Consider the following 17,754-nt stretch of genomic DNA (forward strand, 5'->3'; position numbering starts at 1 on the left):
ATTCTCATTAATCTGTAGGGGCTTTTTACAAATCCATAAAACCAGCCTTTATATTTGGATATTAATTGTTTGGTATGTAGTGATTTGTGATTGTTAAATCTTAAATGGGTTTATGATTTGGATTAATTTTGAAAAGTCTTCATTTTATTTTGCTTTGAAGTATACTTTTATTAGATTTTAATATTAAAAATTCTGATTATTTTTGTCTTTTTTCCTCTTTTAGCTTATGTCTAATATTTCACAGTTAAGCCTCCACAGTAAGTTTGTTGTAATAAAATAGAATTTAAGCAAATCATTATTGTCATTTTTAATTTTTTATCTTATTATTTTGTCACATTTTATTTGTTTCAAAAGTGTTAACAATAATTAGCTTTGTTGTTTTTTACTTGCATTCACTTTTTTCCACCCTATTTTTATTATTCTAGAACAATTTGAATAACATCTTAATCAACTTTAGTAGTAACTAAAAGATGATAGATGAACTAAGTTTTACATGTATTAACTTACATAATCGTTTGAAATCCTACGAGGTAGATATAGATATGAGGTTTTTATCCCTATTTTGTTTTCTTCAGATGAGGACAAAGAAGTGTAGGAGTTGGTTAATTTGTCTGAAGTCATACAAATGGCAATTGCTAGAGTGTGAAACTGGAATCCAGACAAGCTGGCTTCGGAGTTTGATGTTCTAGACATGCTCTCAGTTCTTTGAGGACCTTGTCCTGGGACGGTAGTAAAGGATATGCTTTGTGACTCCTATCGTTGAGCGTGACTTTATGCTGTCCTTGCATATAGAAAAGGGTATGGATGTGTACAAAATCATTGTTTTATACTTGCACTTCTAAATTATAGGTATATTAGTTTATTCCTATCTGCCATTAGTGTTGCTAATGAGATGCTTGGATTTTTTTCACTTTGTAAGTAATCTGTATTTTTCTGTCTGGAAATGTGTGGATTATACCTCTCCTCACCTTATCCTTCTACTTCATGTATTTTACTGTGGTATTTAGGTGTTCTCATTTCATTGATGTGCCTGGACTTAAGAATAATGACTTTTCTTACAGTATTTATTTATTTATTTAAAAATAAGCGAAAGTATTATGTATGTGTAAAAATATCAGGTAGTACTAAAGAACACATAATGAAGAGAAATTCATGAGTGGTTTTTAACCCTTCCCACTTGGGATTCTTCTGGTTATAGAGTTTATTTCTAAATAATATACTTTCATCTCTATCTTTTTTACTTATTTACAACAACATATTATTGAGGGCTAAATATGTTCCAGATGCTCTTCTTATCCCCTCACATGCATTAACTCACTTGAGCTTCATAATATTATGTTTTATTGTTTTATCTTACCTATGATTAAATTGCATGGAAAAGTTGACTGGCTTGCTCTAGTTCATGTATTTTATAAGTAGTGAAACTAGCCAGAATTAGATTCCACTATAAAAGGTAAGTTCTAGCTAGTTTACACTGCCACACTACTCCTTTTGCCCTTATTTATCATCTCTCTGCCTATCATCTCAATCTATTGATCTATCAATCACCTAAATTTTTCTCTTTCTCAGTCCCTCAGCTTTAATCAGTATCTTGCCTGCTTTCTGTCTAAGGTGAAGACATGAATGCTTTGTGAATATTTGCTATTTGCTTCCTGAGATCCACTCTCCTTTCTCTCCCACTTTGTTCTGTGCATATCCTGTATGGACTGTATCAGTGGGCTTCCTTGATCTCTGGCAGCTTAGGTTTGCCACTGGAGAAAGGAGGACAGGAAGAGAGGGAGTCTGGAGCATTGATTTTCCCAGCGGCCTCCCTGCTAAGTCATCCACAGCTTGTCGGCCTCCCTCTACAGAAGGCCAAAGCTTTCCACACAGCTGTTCACTCCAGTCTCCAGACGCCACACCCTCACTTGCTCCTAAAGGCTCAAGAGCGGTCATAATTGCCCTAACGTTTCTACACCTTGGATTTTGCAGCGTTCATTGTTGGTATTGCTAAAGCCTGTTCATACGTCTGTGGGAGGCACTCCTCAGTCACCCAAGTTGGGTGTCGTCTGTCTTCTTGTTGAAGGAAAGTCCCCCTCTTCTTTCTTTCTAGCATTTCTCAACAGCATATTTGTACTTTCAAAATATTCAGTTTGATATTTCCAGTCTGTTATGTGATCAGAATTGAGTCTCCCCATTTGACTGCTTCTTGATTCTCAAAGACGAAAACCACCCAGTGGCGCTCACACTGTCCCGCGTAAGCAGGATTCGCTCGCTGCAGGCTCAGAAATTTGGTCGGATGGTATTTCCTTCTCCTTATGTCCATTGCCACCAAACAGTATTAAATACCCTTGATTTTAAGGCTCCCATTCCTTTGAACCACTAAAAGAGAAACCCTTCTGCCAATTAAACTATTCCCTGCCATCAATTTTAATATTATCTTGATTTCAAGGAGAGATTGTTCCCCTCATAACCGTGCAATATGATAGTCAGCTCTTCTTTGCCTTCTCAACATGCTCTTGAGCAGTTCTCGACCTGGAGACACGTCCGTTCCACGGCCTGCATAATTATTCTCATGTGCCTTCCAACCACAAGGGAGTCATTTCCAAGCTTCATGGTCCGGTATTCAAGAGTATAGACCCCGATGCCAGATGGCTGGGATTTGAAACTTGGAACCACATTTTACGACCTGTGAGACCGTGGAAAGTTATTTAACTCCTCTGTGCTTCAGTTTTCTTATCTAATAATTAGGAATAATAACACTGCCTATCTCAGAAGTTTATTTTGAGGATTTAATGATGTAAATACACGTGAAGCACTTAGAACAGTGCGTGTCACACTGTGACTGTGTTTGTTAAATACGATGACGTTGCTCTGTCAGCGGTCTACTCAAGGGTTCTCACTGCTTGGGGTCAACCCCTAATCCTACTCCAAATGGTGGAGTAGGAACGCAGTAGGGGACTTGTGTTCACCAGTGAAATATATTTATCAATCTTTTCTCTCTCTCTGCAAATTGTCCCCTCTTTATATACACAATAGTCTGAAAGGTTTAAGAGTTATGGAACTGGGTCATATAATTTCCTTAGAAAAGCTTCATATATAGATTTATCACACATTAACTTTGTATCTGATATCTATTTTTTTAGAACCTCAGTCAAAACTAAGACAGGAAGAGTCCAACTCTAACCACCTGTTACGTCTGTGTAATATTCCTTGGATCTGTTTTCCTTGACATTTTGCTTTTATTATATTCATTTCTTTTTCTACTCAATTCTTAAATAATTTCTTGCACATGTCTCTGACTTTTATAATTCAGTTATTTTCCTGAAATTTTCAATCTGTCACTTACTGTGTTTATTGTACTTTTTAAATTATATTTTAATTTTTCTATTAGCATTTTGCTATACTTCTATAATATTTTAGTGTTTGATTTTTAGCCTTAATTTTTTACAGTCTACTTAAATTTAGTACTGTACCACTTCATGTAAAATGTAGAAAACTTGCAGCTGAATAGATCCACTTCCAAACCTCTCCATCCTCCATGCTATAATTGTCACATGCCCTACACTGGCATATGGTATCAACACCACAATTCACTGTCCATCTTTAGGCTGAAGAACTTTTAGCATTGCTTTCAGTGCAGGTATGCTGATAATATTATCTTAGTTTTCTTTCATCTGAAAAAGCTCTTTACATTATGTTCATTCTGAAGGATACTTTTGCCACATATAGAATATAGCTGCTATCTTCTGGTCTCTGTCGTTTCTAATGAGAAGGCTTCAGTAATTCAAAGTTTTATTCCTTTGTATGCAATATGTAATTTTTTGTATGTGCTTTGAATATTTCTCTTTATCTTTTGTTTTTAGCAGTTTGACCATAACACCATTTAAGTGTAATGTTCTATGTATTTGTCCTACTTGGAAATTACTGAGCTTCTTGAATTGGTAAATGTAAATATTCAAGTGAATTTGGGAAATTTCCTTCATTATTTTTAAAACATTTTTTTTCCAACCAATTCCCTATCCTTTCCTTCTTTGACTGCATGTATATTTGATCTTTTGGTATTGTCCTACAATTTCCTGAGATGCAGATAATTTTTTCATATAATTTTAATGTCTCTTTTCCATTATTCAGATTGTTGGATAATTTCTATTGATATATGAAGGAACACCAAGTCTTTGTTTTCTCATTTTTTATCAACTATTAAGCCCATCTAACAAATTTTGTAGTTCAGAAATCACAGTTTTCATTTATAGCATTTCCTTTTCATTCTTTTCTATACTTTCTATTTTGCTTTTGAGATTTTCTATTATTTCATTCATTGTGAACATATTTTCTTTCACATCCTTCAGCATGATTATAATAAGTTCTTTAAAATACTTTATGTTGATTCCAACATCTGGGTTTTCTCATGGCTTGTCTCCATTAATGCATAATATACTAATGCATAATGTCTTTTGTTCTTGAGGATAGGTCATATTTTCTTATTTTGTCCAGTAATTTTTTATTGTACCTAGACATTGTGACTGGTTTGCTATTTTAGCAGGCAGGAAAACTGGCTAGAATCAAACTCTAGCTTGTACCTGGAGTCCTATAAATAAAGGTTCTCATTCTTTAGCCTTTTATGAAATTCTTCTCCATGCATGTTTAGTTCATAATTGGTTTGAAATTTGAGTAGATTTTGAACTCAGACTTAGAGGATTATCTGCTTTGGCTCTCTCTGCGATTTCTCCCCTCACTTTCTGACTGTTATGATTACCCCAAATTCTGTCTTGAGTTTTTTTATAGCTAATAAGACTGCTAATTTCTATAAAATGCTTAAAATAGTGTCAATTAAAGCCTACTCTCAGGCTTAAAGATTTAAAAAACAGGAAACTCACCCAGTGCCATTTCTTCTTCAAAGTCTTGAAATTTTCTGCACTATCTGTCTGCTTTCGGTCACTATCCAGAGCCTTTATTTAGGAGTTCTTAAAAATATCTTATCCAGACTGTACAGTTATCTATGGGAGGGTTGGTCTATTAGGGGTTACTTAGCCATTATTAGAAGCAGAATCAGATATTTTGTATTTTATCTTAAAAGAATGTTTACTCATTGGATATTGTTCTCTTACATAGAGGCAATGTCTTCATACATATTACTAAAATAATCATTTTTGAGGATGTATAAATCATTCTTTGTAGTCATTCTTTTATTGGTGGGCACTTCTTCTGAATAGCCTGATTAACATCTTGTTGTGGTAATTTTGCTCTGTTTGCTAATTTTGTGAGGTGACATGAAAGGTGTGTCTTGTGCTGTTTGAGAGTTAAGTGATATTCTTTTGGAAATTATGACCTTACCGTGTCAGTACAGTTCTGCAGTGGATTTGTCTATTTAATAGGCGAGCTCTTCCTATAGAATTGTCTGCAATCCTACCCACAATATATTTAACACAAATTTCTCAAGGCTTCTGGAATATGAATGATTGATACCTCTTTCTCTTTTAAAATCACTGTTACCTATTTCCTTGTCATTTCAATAATAATTTTTCATGGGTGAAGGAAGGATGGTATATTTGTGGCCTTGGGGTGCCATATTTTATAAGAAATAACTCTTCAAATTCATTTAGGAAAATGCTTGAAAATACGTTTTCTGCTAATACTCATAGCTTGAGTAGATGAAATAGTCTTTGAGCTGTCTTTTAACTATGTTTTAAAGTTATTTGAAATGTTCATCACATGCTTTCATCTTTTTGTGTGTATGTATATGGCTTAAAACCACGATTTACTATTATCTCTTACGGTTCTGTGGATGGACTCAGCTCAGCAATGTGGCTGTTGCTTGGATTCTCTCATGTGGTTGCAGTCAGGTGACATCTGGGCTGGTGTCGTTGGAAAGTTTGACAAGATTGGATACCTAAGACAGCTTATTCACATGGGAGGTCCTTCAAGGCTGTCTACCAGAGTGCCTAAATGTGGCATCCCCATGTGGTTTGGGCTTTTTAGGACATAAGGGAGTGGGTTCGTGGAGGGAATGTTCCAGGAGCAGGTAGCTCAAGAGCCAGGAAGCATGGGTTGAGGGCTATGCTCTGGAATTAGTACAGCATCACTTTGGTCATATCCTATTGGTCAAAGCAGTCACATGCCTTCACCTTTTGAATTAAGTCATCTTTTGAATTTTCAATAAAAAATTCATTTATATATATATACATATATATGAATGTGAATGTATATGGATATATAAAATAGATTTTTATATATTAAATATATATGCATATAAAAGCCATAACTTCCCTCTTCCCCGATTAACTTACATAGTTATTTTTTCTCAGTCCTATTTTTTCTTGGTTTAACAACACCGTTTTTGAGTGTAATAAAATCACATTTGTTTTACTATAATTCAGATTTTCTCCATTAGGCTAACCTTTACCCATTTTACTATGCTTTCTGAAGTTGAGATTAAGTGTAGATGAGCACTTTTGCCTAACTTCCCAAATCATTTTTTGGTATGATTAGGGTGACTTACATGGTATCAACAGACCTCTTAACTGAATGTTGAGAAAGGAAGTTCCTGTTGGCAAGGGGAGCTCCAGCTTCATTGAGAAGCATTCAGTTAGATGGAAAACAGATGCTTATTTTTGTCTTATAAACCTCAATGCAGGTTATGTGGTAATTACTTCGAAGAGCAGGATAACAATTTATGTAATCAGCAGGACCCTATAATTACTAATGCATAATTTCTAAACAGCATTTAGCAAAATGAGGCCCATACATACACTTTGTAATGAAAAGATGTGTTTGACACCACACTAAATTAAATTAAAAATTTGCATATCTTCTTCCAGAAAATGCATTAACTTCATCTGCTTTATTTTGCTTTGCTAATCCCCATCTACTTTTAGCTCTGTTAAAGGATCATGGAAATGCTGGATCACAATGACGGCTGAATGTGGGCATAAGAACGAGGAGTACAGAAAGGCTTTCTTCTCTGTTGTCTAGGATAATACAACATCATTCTAACAGATGATTTGGAAAGTTAAATCTAGGCAACTTGTTTCCACTGAGAGTTTAATATAAAAGTCATAAAATCACTTAATTTAGAATATAAGTGCTAGCAGAGAACTTAAAAATTATCTGCACTTATTTCTTTATTACAGATGGAAAAATGGGGGTACAGTATTGAGATATGACTTGTGCAACATCAAGCAGTTGGCGTGAGTGTAAGAGAGTATTACCCAGTTAGTCCTGGTCCTATGTGAAATCCATTCCACTATCCTGGCAGGATCATATAGAGTTAATGTTAGACAAACCACATACTACATTAGCTGCAGGGGTATCAAACATTTCTGTAGTAAGTATTTGGAAATTTGCATGTGAATTTGCGTGGCTAGTTGTCTTTTAATAGTAGTAGGTAGAAATAGTAGTAGTACTAGATAGTAGTAGGTATGTCAGCTCCTGGAGATTATTTAAGTTAGACATGTTAAGAGAGGGCCAGGTATTTGTGTTCTCTTTCTGAAAGACTACTGATGAAATTGCACACCTTGATGAATTCTTACCTACAGTCCCTGAAGTCATGTCAGGGGGATTACCAGTCTCTTCTTCAAAGCTCTGGACCTGAGACACCAAAATGCATCTCATTAGAAATGTTTTCATAATAAATTCACTTCATTTATTTAATCAACATAATTTCTGAACTCAAATACTTACAGCGTGCTGTAGGCAGGTGGCATGGACAAGGCACTCATGATAAAGATTCAAAGAACCAAAGGAGTTGAGAGGAAAAGGGGAAGATGAATTTTGGGTAGGAAGAATAGAGGCACTGCTTGTAAGATGTGGCATTTGAAGTAAACTTAATAATAATAATGTTATTTTCTAGATATTTTTCTTTTTTGCTCCCAAAGAGTTTTAAACACATTTGGAGAAGGCAAGTTATTTCCCATATTTAATTTTAGTTCTCTAAGGGATTTATTTACAACTTCGTACATGTATGAAGAGCATTTCAGAAAACTCATAACTCAGTTGCTATATAAAGTTTAGATAGCTCAGAGAAAATTTGATTTCCAAATTGATAGAGTTGAATTTATTTTAAAAATTCTTTTAAGAAATAAATACCATTCTATTAATGAGAATTGTTAAAACAAAATCAGAAGTATCTCTTTGAAAGTAATAATATAGCTTACTATAGAAACTTGATAAATACAAAATGTTAACAAAGATAGGGAAATAATTTCTGTAATGTTTGGAGTGTGTCTTAGCAGGTTTCCTTTTAAATATATTAATTCTAGATATAGTTATGTAGTCTTTTTTTCACTCAAAATTTGGAGGGGAAACTTTTTCCCATATTATGAAATTTATTTGAGAATACCATCTTTAGTGACCTACATAATAGGCAATATTTTTGAAGGTACATTAATTTACTTAACGATTCTCCCAATGTTGTAATTTTTTCTAAATTCTGCAAATGGAAATAATGCTGAGATGAGTATCCTTGTTCATAAATCTATTTCTAAATGTCATACTATTTATTTGGGATTGATACTTGAATAATGAAAGCTGAATTGAAGAACATAAATATTTTAAACACTGTGGTATATATGGCCAAAAGTGACCTTTCACCCAGGAATATATAGAGGACCATGAGGATATAGCTCAGCACTGTAGGAAGAAATATTATTCCCTCTTTTAATCTTTCATCTCTTTTCTTCAAAAAGTCCCTTATACTTGTAATTAATCAAACATACTTCTTAATATTATTTTTATTGGTTTTATAACTCAAACCAGTGTGCATCATATAAATTTTAAATTATAATAAGAAATTTCTTTGCTGTGAACATTCATGGAGAAAAATCTACTTAGTGCAATGCAAAATACCCATTCATCTATTGAACACAAGAACAAAAACAGAAAGAGGCCCAACTTAAAACAGAAACCAGGGTTTCATATTTACCTGAGCCAAACTTATAATAAATGAAAAAATTAAAAATAAAGAAATGGGTATGACTTTTGAAACATTAATCAGGATGCCAACTGACATTGTTTAATAATATGAGTAACATTCTCACACATGAGCTCTAGAGAGCAGGATCCCTGTATGCAAGCAAGAGGGAAGGTGAGAGGTGTTTTATTATGGATATAAAGAAGTATCTGAGTTTACAATTGCAAAAGTTCCATAAGTATTAAATTCTCTTAGTATGTCTGGGAATTATAAAAGAAAGGAACAGACTTAGTTTTACTAAGTAAAATTAAACACAAAAATTTGTTGATTTTTGCATTAAAAATCTATGCACAATTTTCTTGAATGTTAATTTTGAGAAGTGAGCCAAATATTGCCAAATTCAGCCTTTAGTAGGACTTAAGAGAAAACATCATAGATTGATCTGCAGGCAAAATGTGGCCAATCACAGTTGAAATTCTAATAGCTAGATATTTAAGTACATTGGCTCATGTTTTAAATGCTATGAAAATCTGCCAATTTCACACATATTTTTCATTTCTTATAATTGGATTTTAAAATTAGCCATTGAAAAATGGCTATTAAATCTGATGTTAGTTCCTGGTTAAGATGCAACTTACCCAAGCTTCATTTACTCATCCATTGGTGTTGTGTGAAACAAATACTTTTCCCCCAGTCTGTGTGATGAGAATGTAATATTTTAAATACACTTTTTAGAGAAGCAAAATTTAAGTAAGTTTCTTTTAAATCATTTTGAGGGTTCTCTCTGCTTTACATACATATACAGCCTCTCACACACACAAATGTGGGCAAATATTAAAGACACATCATGAATAAAATTGGCTATGAAGTTCAACAGAATATTGACTAAAATAGCCATCCACAGACTAAATTAATATTATCAAATACTTTAAATGTACTTACCATTCACAAATATTTACGGAGTACCAACTATGTGCAAAAAAGCATATGAATTTGTTTTATTTTGTTGTGTGAGTGTGTTCTTCCTTCTCAGCCCTATAAACACTAATATATAGTTTTTCCTTGAATAATTGTTATTTAAGAATATTTGAAAGTATACCTTGTAAGGACAGACATTCTTTTTTTAGTTCTGTATATTGAATATGATATTTATTTCTCCCAGTACTGTCACATCGATGGCATGCAATGAACCTTTTTTCCCTCTAAATCTGGTTGAAACAGAAAAAACTTTGTAAAGGGAGAGCAGAGTCCAGTGAGGCTAGCCAGAGTGCTGGAGTTTGGTGAAATTTCTTGTTTGGATCTTACGTAATATAGCAGACTGACTAATGAATTACAGATTTTTTTTGATATCCTTTTAGGAATTTAACTATTAGTTCGGTAATTATCTTTGCAGTATTGAATTTTAAAAAGTACTATTTTCAGTGCCACCTCAGTTTATCTTCAAAACAGGACATTTGACCAAAGATCTGCTTTTTTCTTCATTTGTAATTTTTATTCCTATTTAGGTTACTGTTTTAAAATCAGATTAATATTTTAAGGTTCTTAAAATTTTGACATATGACATATACTATCAGAGTGCTCTTAGGTAGAGGACTCAAAGGTGAGACGGGCTGACCTTGAGATTTGCATGTAAATATTCTGCCCACTTATGGATAATTTACATGAAAAGTGGGGAAACAGCCTTGCTGTTCAGTACTTCCTTTGTAATTACATTAAGGAATAGAGAAATGAGTGAAAATATGTACAGATTTTTAAAAAATGGCTGAGAAGTGCAGGTGAGAGATGTCATCTAAATGAGGGTGAAAATTAGTGTGAGTGAAGGTGAGGGTGAGGAGCAGAGAATATGTGTGAAACGGAAGTCAAGGTATGTGAATATCAATAAATCCCAAAGCAAACAAACAAATAAAGTACTAGTCCCATAAAACTACAACCAAACCTGAGTCCCTACTTCTTTGTCCAAGGTGCTGCATTAGGCACCATGGGGTAAATACTTCCAAGACACATCCCCTTGAGGACAAAGCCTGGTCCTCAAAGAGCTGGCAGTCTAGTGGGGGAGATGCCATCAGTATACACGTGAGGTCTCCATCATAACAAGCTCTCCCTGAGTTTCACTGAGTGGGAAGTAGTTGAACTGACCCTTAAAGAAGGTGAAACAGAAAGTTAAAGAGTAGCTAAAAGCATACTGAGATGCATAGTAACACTGAGCAAAGGCAAACTCAGAAATAACCTGTGAATTCAATTGTAAGCAACAGAAAGAAAAGGAAGAGAAGGCAAAGGCTGGTTTCACACTAGCTGAGCCCTGATTCAAACAACTAGAATGACCTTAAATGTCCTGGACTAAAAAGGAGTTTTAAGCCATAAAATGTAATGCTGAGGGATTGAAATATGAAGGGGTTAAAGGAGGGCTGGAAGACAAAAGATGCCTTGTTAAGGGTTATTTCCCCAAGAAGTTGAGCACACATGTACAACACTGACCTCTTCCATTTCAAAAGAGTCTGGTGCTTTGCCCATAAGATGAAACAAGCTCTTGAGCTTGTTAGTTTGAACTGAGTTCTCCTTTCGAGTTCTATCCTTGACTGATGCATCAGACACACAGGAAGGAGGCTGCTTGGCCAGCATGAATGAGTGAGGCCACTGCTTGCTCAGAAGAGCTTGGGGAGGATGACTAGGTATCAAGTCATCACAAGCTTGGAGAGACCAGGGCTCTGCCAAAGGAGACAAATGGCTTCGGTCGCCACTATCGGTGGTGGCTGGGAACTCTGTGCCACACACCCCTGGTTTTGCAGAGGTGATGGAAAACTTGTCTCTCATCTTCAACCACTCTGATGCTTCTGGGCTACAATCCCTCCTAATGTTCTGCTTTGAAGCTCTTCTGAAAAGTTCACCCATTCTTCTCCAATGCCCTTTGGCTCCACTTGCTGAGGTTCTTTGTGCATTTTTTCCTCCGTCTTTCTCTTCAGCTTTGTTCTGCAGGATGTTAACATCATTCAGCAAAGGTGAGAAGGCATTGGCCACATGGTGCAGCATTTCCAGCTGTTGGAAACGGCCTGAACAATACAAGGAACACACAATTTTTAGGTGGGTTTTTTCAATGCATGGATGTCGTCAAAACTGAAGAGGTTGGTTAACACATGCATTCAAGATGGGAAAGATTTTAAGCTCTTGAAATTCAAGTTTTTCCTGTACATGCTTGCTGGTCATTATAGAGGTGAGTTCCTGACATGAGACTATCACTGTGTTGTGGAGAAAGTAAATAACTTTTATATTTAGTTATATATGCATAATAATATAAATTCATATGTGCCTATAGGTTTTATGAAATTATAGGCAAGGATGAACCTTGAGTTTAAACTTGTGTATTGAAATCAATGCCAAAGAGTGAAACCAGTTATTTCACATAAGGTGAGTATTCTTCCACAGCTTTAGGTGGTAGATCCTCATCATCACCTCCATCATATCTCCCTTTACACTGTCACTTTAGTGTGGGAAGCTCATGGTATAGGGAATCAAAGGCCTGGATCCAAATCCCAGGTCAGTCAATCACTAGAAGTATGACTACAAAGTAAATTAAATGAATTAATTTATATATGGTGCTTAGCCCTGTGCCAGGCACATAGCAAGTGGTCAGTTTCTTTATCTGGAGAACGAGGGTAATAATATCTGTCTTAAGTATCTCACATCTGTGTGAAAAACACAGTGCTATATAAATTATCAGTTGTTACAATTATAAATGTGTAAGAGTCAGGAAAGGGATATATTGTCCTCAGATTTCCAAGAGAAGATAGTCATTAATAAAAAACCAATTTGTCTTGTCTAAGCAAACCAGCTCTTTGACTTGTCTTTCTGGATAGTCTGGCCTCATTCACTTAGGCAATGGACAAGTATTGACTTAATTAGCATACGGCAGAGATCTAAGGCAGTAAGGCCTAATTTGGGGACATGCTGCCACTTTGGAAGAATAGTGAAAAATACTTTTGGTATCTCCAGATAATAAAAACATGGTAAGGGAAACAGAACACTTTGTTTTTATTACACAGCCTTATTCTCAACCCCAGTGATAACTTGCAGGGGTGCACAGCTCAGCAGCACATGAGTGGTTAAGGATCTGTTCTATTCTTTGCACCATCACAGCAATGCTATGGACTCTTCCATAAGCATATCTTTGTGCCTACCTGTCTCCTTCACCTGAAAGGGGAAGATAATGACTATTCATCCTTCTACTCCAAAAAATGCAATGGGCTTCTCACAGAGGGCTGTGGCATTCTTTAAAGATATAGGGGAACTCTGGATGTTTTCAGAAGCATTCTGATTACATTTCCCCCTAAATTCAGCTTTAGTCAAAATTAAATCATTTTTGTGAGCCCAAGGGTTTGACTGAATCATAATTCCACTCTTATGATCATCTGAACAGCTATCCTATAGCAGATTTTTAACCTAGACTAAGAAAAAAATGATCAATTTAGTTGGCTCCATCAATTCAGAGCACACAATAGGGTGAAGTGTTGAATGAGTGAGTATTTTTGTTTGTTTGTTTGTTTGTTTTTGCCTTTGGGTAGATTGAACAATGAGCTAGTTGATTCTCACCCCTTCAAGTTTAAACCTTTTGTATTGACTTTGAATGAGACATGTTTTCCCACTTTATCTTTAAAACAACCAACTAATTTTATTATTGCTTGTTCACATTTGACCTTTTCAGCTTTCTTGAATAAAAAGTGCACTGGTAAGTAGTGAGTGAAAATCACTACCATGCTGTATTGGCACTATTAGCATGTTACCATGCATTATTAGTGTTAAGTGGTGGAAATAAGAGTGGGCCCACAGTCACGGGATCAGGTATCAGCTTGGTTCCTCTGTAATTCATGTGCCAGTTTCATCTGTAAAAGGTTTACTTCATAGATCAGCTCAAGCAATCCTCAAATATTGATATGTTATTATTCTCCCCAAATAAAGAATTGATCAAAGAACTTGCATCTCCATGTGGCTTGGAGGAGACAACAAAGAATCATACAAATTTCTTCTCAAAGGTAAAGAAACATTACATTGCAATACTATCAGGTCTACATACTCTTTTTTAAAAGTCACATGTCTCATTGCTGAGATTTTTGAGAGTCATTTCACCCACATAAAAACATGGGAAACAGAAACTAAAATGAACAATCTAAGATATTTCTTTGAGAGAAGCACTTTATCTCACTTGACTTCCCTTCCAATGACTTTATTTACTTTAAAAATCTTATTTCAGAAACAAAATTTTGTCATTTTCCCCAATCTAGAATTGTGCAAACTCTATCCCATGGAGCAGATATTCTTCAATGCTCCTTCTCCAAGAGGGGCTATGTATTTAAATAATGGGAGAATGCTTCACTGCATCCTCTCTAGGTGATTGATACCTCAGCATATTACACAAATCCTGCAGTAAATAAACCTATTTAGCTAAAGGCATCTTTCCCCTAAATTATTTAGGCATGGTACACATACCCCAAGAACATCCTCCGTAATGTCCTACAGAAAAGCATTCCACTGATCAAGATTTGGCAAGAAATAGCAGCATGCATGACTAAGAAATTTAGGCATACAGATATGGGAGTTTAATAACTACCACTAAAAGCTCACAGTGGAATAAGTATTCTAAGCTCATAGATGAGGAAATTAAAATTTTACCTAATGACTCATGATAAGCTTTGTCAGATCCTGGTTTCTCTGCCTCTTGAGTATGTGGCTATGGTAGATATGAGTGCTACTCACCAGTATTGCCAGTTTTCTTGCTTTTGGGCCTATGGTAGGACTGCACATTCTTACCCCTTTGGCCATCTGACTGGTTTTGGACAATGAAATGTGAGCAGACCTGACATGTGTAAATTCTGAGCAGAAAGATTTAAGAATCAAGTATGGTTCTCTATTACCACCTTTTCTCTATCATCACAACCAGCGACATTCCAGATAGTGGGGCCAGTACTATGAGTGAGGATAACAGGAATGGATCTCCTTTCTCCCCATGTACACACTAAACTGCGGTGGACATGTACAATGATCAAGGTAATTCTCCTGTTTTAAGTCACTGAGATAGAGGGTTGATTGCTTCTGTACATATCCCCTGGACATCCCTCCTACAACCTTGGCTCATCTGGCCACTCATTGGTGTTGCTGAGAGTCAGACGCCCCTTGGTCCTCACTTACTGTACAAGTTAGGGTTCTCAATGTCCATTCGCTGTTTTTGAGCTTCAAGAAAAACATGGATGTTGATTCCTCTGGCTGCTGAGTCACAACCCAGGAATCTGACTGGGATTTGTGTGCAGATGTCTGGCTCGTCAGCACCAAACCCCAGATCCAAGAGAATCTCCACTGGATCTTTTTCCCAAAATTCCAGCCATTCAGGAATGCTGCAGTAAAAATACAAATGAGTTTATCCAGTAAGAGTTTACTTAGCCAAAAACCATTTCTTTTTTAGTCACCTCACCCACCCAATCTTCCAGACATTGAGTGAAAGAAGAATCTGAATAGACAAACAGATGGTGTATTTGCTAGAGCTCATATATACTTATTTAAACAACAGTCCATCACCCCCACTAGGGGACAGCTTGCCTGTACTTTACATGCAATATCAGTACATTTACTCATCTAACTTTCCATTTCACAACAGGCAAATGTTAGGTTAGATGGACCAGGGAGACTGCCGGACAGAAGTCAGGCAGTGCACCGATAATTACAAAGGAATGGTAGTTGATGGCAGTATGAAACAAACAAATAAAAAAACCCAACTGTAAACAATAGACTCAAAGGAGGATATTTTTAGAATGTCAGTCTGGGGAATCCTCCGCTATGCAAATCTGTTGAGGATATCACTAAATGCAGACTATAAGGATTGATGTTTACAAATGATGATTTTTAAGTCCCTAGCTAGGGATAAAACTTGTTCTGTATTTTTTTTGGACTTGGCTGAGAAATAGGAAGTGCTTTCATCAAATTGTTTTATTTAGCTTTGGCACTTAAAATGATAGCCTTCAGTTATCTGGAAGTTATGTATACCAACTCACTTCCCAGTTACTGAACTTCTCTTTAGTGACTGTGCCGTTGATCTAAAGACTATGAGAATCAGAACTTTTGATGACGTTTTCCTAGGTTTGCTTAGTTTTTTTAAATTGGAGTTTCTGTTTGCCTTTACTTTATGTGCAGCACTAAGGAGCTTATTTGGAATAGTTTGGATCATTTTACTTCCATGACTCCATCATTTAAATTGAATTAATTACCATTAATTTATGTAACCATTCACACATCACATTCAACAACAGCCACCTATAATCTCAGTGGGCAGCCCCCCGCCCCATACCAGACACACCCAACATCACATTCACACTTTCTAATGGGATATAAAGATCTGGTGGTGCTTTGCCTCCAGATTCCATCAAGGAAAATAACATGAGCCAAGACCTCTTACTGAGGGGCTTAAATGGCTCAGCTTGGGTATCTTAATCTTCAGAAAGAACTGAAGGACTGGGGGTGCCAATCACTTGATACCTTAATATAAAAAAAGCTTAAGGGAGAAAAAGCATTCTTGCAAGACATCTAAATTGTGCATGAGAGATTTAATGTGCTATCTTACTGACCTTATTTTTATCCTACCCACTTATGCAAATATTTATTGAATATCTGACATGTTCTGGGCTCTGTGCTAGATACCTAAGGCACAAAGAGGAACAAAGTCATAGTCCTGCCTTCCGAAGGCTCACAATCGCACAGCCAAGAATGTAATTATCAATCTCCTTGTCATTAAACCTATTTTCAATATTTTTTAAATTTATATGTAATTATGCCAGATATACATAAAATACATTGACCTTGTTAAAAATTATGATATTATACATACATAATGCTCTCTGCCTATAACCACTACCTCCACCAATCCTGATTCTCTTTCTACTAAATTTATGTGTATCCTTCCAGACATTTTTCTATGTAGTTACATATATATAGTCTTACATGTATGTAAGACTGTGTAGTTAATATGTAGTTACATATACATGCATTTATAGTTTTCACTTGCTTGCTTTATAAATAGTAACATAGTCTTTGTATCTTTCTGCATCTTGCCTTTTTTCCCTTAAAAATACGACTTGAAGATCACTCTAAATTAGCGTAGTTATCTCTACTTATTCCTTCTGTCACTGTAGGGAATTCCATAAAATGGGTGAACCAAGAGTTTATTTACCCATTTTCCCATTGACAGATATTTAGACCAATTTCACTGACTCTTTATTATTCTACCAAGTTGGAGTTTTGAAATCCTTTATTCATTCTCTCTCTCATCCATCCATTCAACAAGTATTTCTCAAGTGCCTATTTATAATTTCATGAAATCTATTGTTGCACAGAATGATTTCTCTGGATGGCAAGTGCCTGGAAATCACATACCTTTGTGGTATACTTGCAGCAGAATGGCAAGAGTTGAAACTGGTCCCTCTGGATAGGGTGGGAGTTTCTGAAAACTGATGCAGCGATCTATAGCCAGGGAAAATACCAGTGATGAGATGTGTTGATTTAGATAGTCTCTTGAGAGGTCATTGTGAATCTTCCCCTTCCAGAGCAAACATTTGCATTTTCTCTTCATTTCTAATAATCCCATAATGGCCATACCTTTGAAGAAGAGAGAGCATGAAGCAAGGAGCTGCTCCTCTTTTCAAGTGTGTTGTGTTACAGAAGGTGTGAGAACTCAAGTGTTAGGTGCCCGCTAGTGCTCATTATGAAGGTGACAGAATGTCTCACTTTTGACAGATGGCAAATCATTGGGGAACCTTTCAGGAACACAGCTTTGCTAGGCACCAACTTTCGGGAAGAAGCTAAATTTATATGATAAAAGAGGTACAGCG

At 35.7% G+C, this 17,754-nt stretch overlaps 1 protein-coding gene across 5 annotated transcripts in view; it reads right to left on the bottom strand.

The window, feature by feature from the left end:
* Positions 1-17,754, bottom strand: part of ITPRID1 (ITPR interacting domain containing 1) — a 128,386-nt gene that overhangs the window by 71,392 nt on the left and 39,240 nt on the right. For all 5 annotated transcript variants that reach the window (XM_073238639.1, XM_036990587.2, XM_036990586.2 and 2 more), the window contains exons 6-9: positions 17,300-17,386; positions 15,068-15,270; positions 11,366-11,937; positions 7,512-7,569 (exon numbers count right to left, since the gene is read on the bottom strand). In XM_073238639.1, coding sequence (XP_073094740.1) covers positions 7,512-7,569; positions 11,366-11,937; positions 15,068-15,270; positions 17,300-17,386 — 920 coding nt within the window. The remainder of the gene's footprint in view (positions 1-7,511; positions 7,570-11,365; positions 11,938-15,067; positions 15,271-17,299; positions 17,387-17,754) is intronic.

This window comes from Manis javanica, chromosome 6 (genome assembly GCF_040802235.1).
Source record: "Manis javanica isolate MJ-LG chromosome 6, MJ_LKY, whole genome shotgun sequence".
NCBI classification, from domain to species: Eukaryota; Metazoa; Chordata; class Mammalia; order Pholidota; family Manidae; genus Manis; species Manis javanica.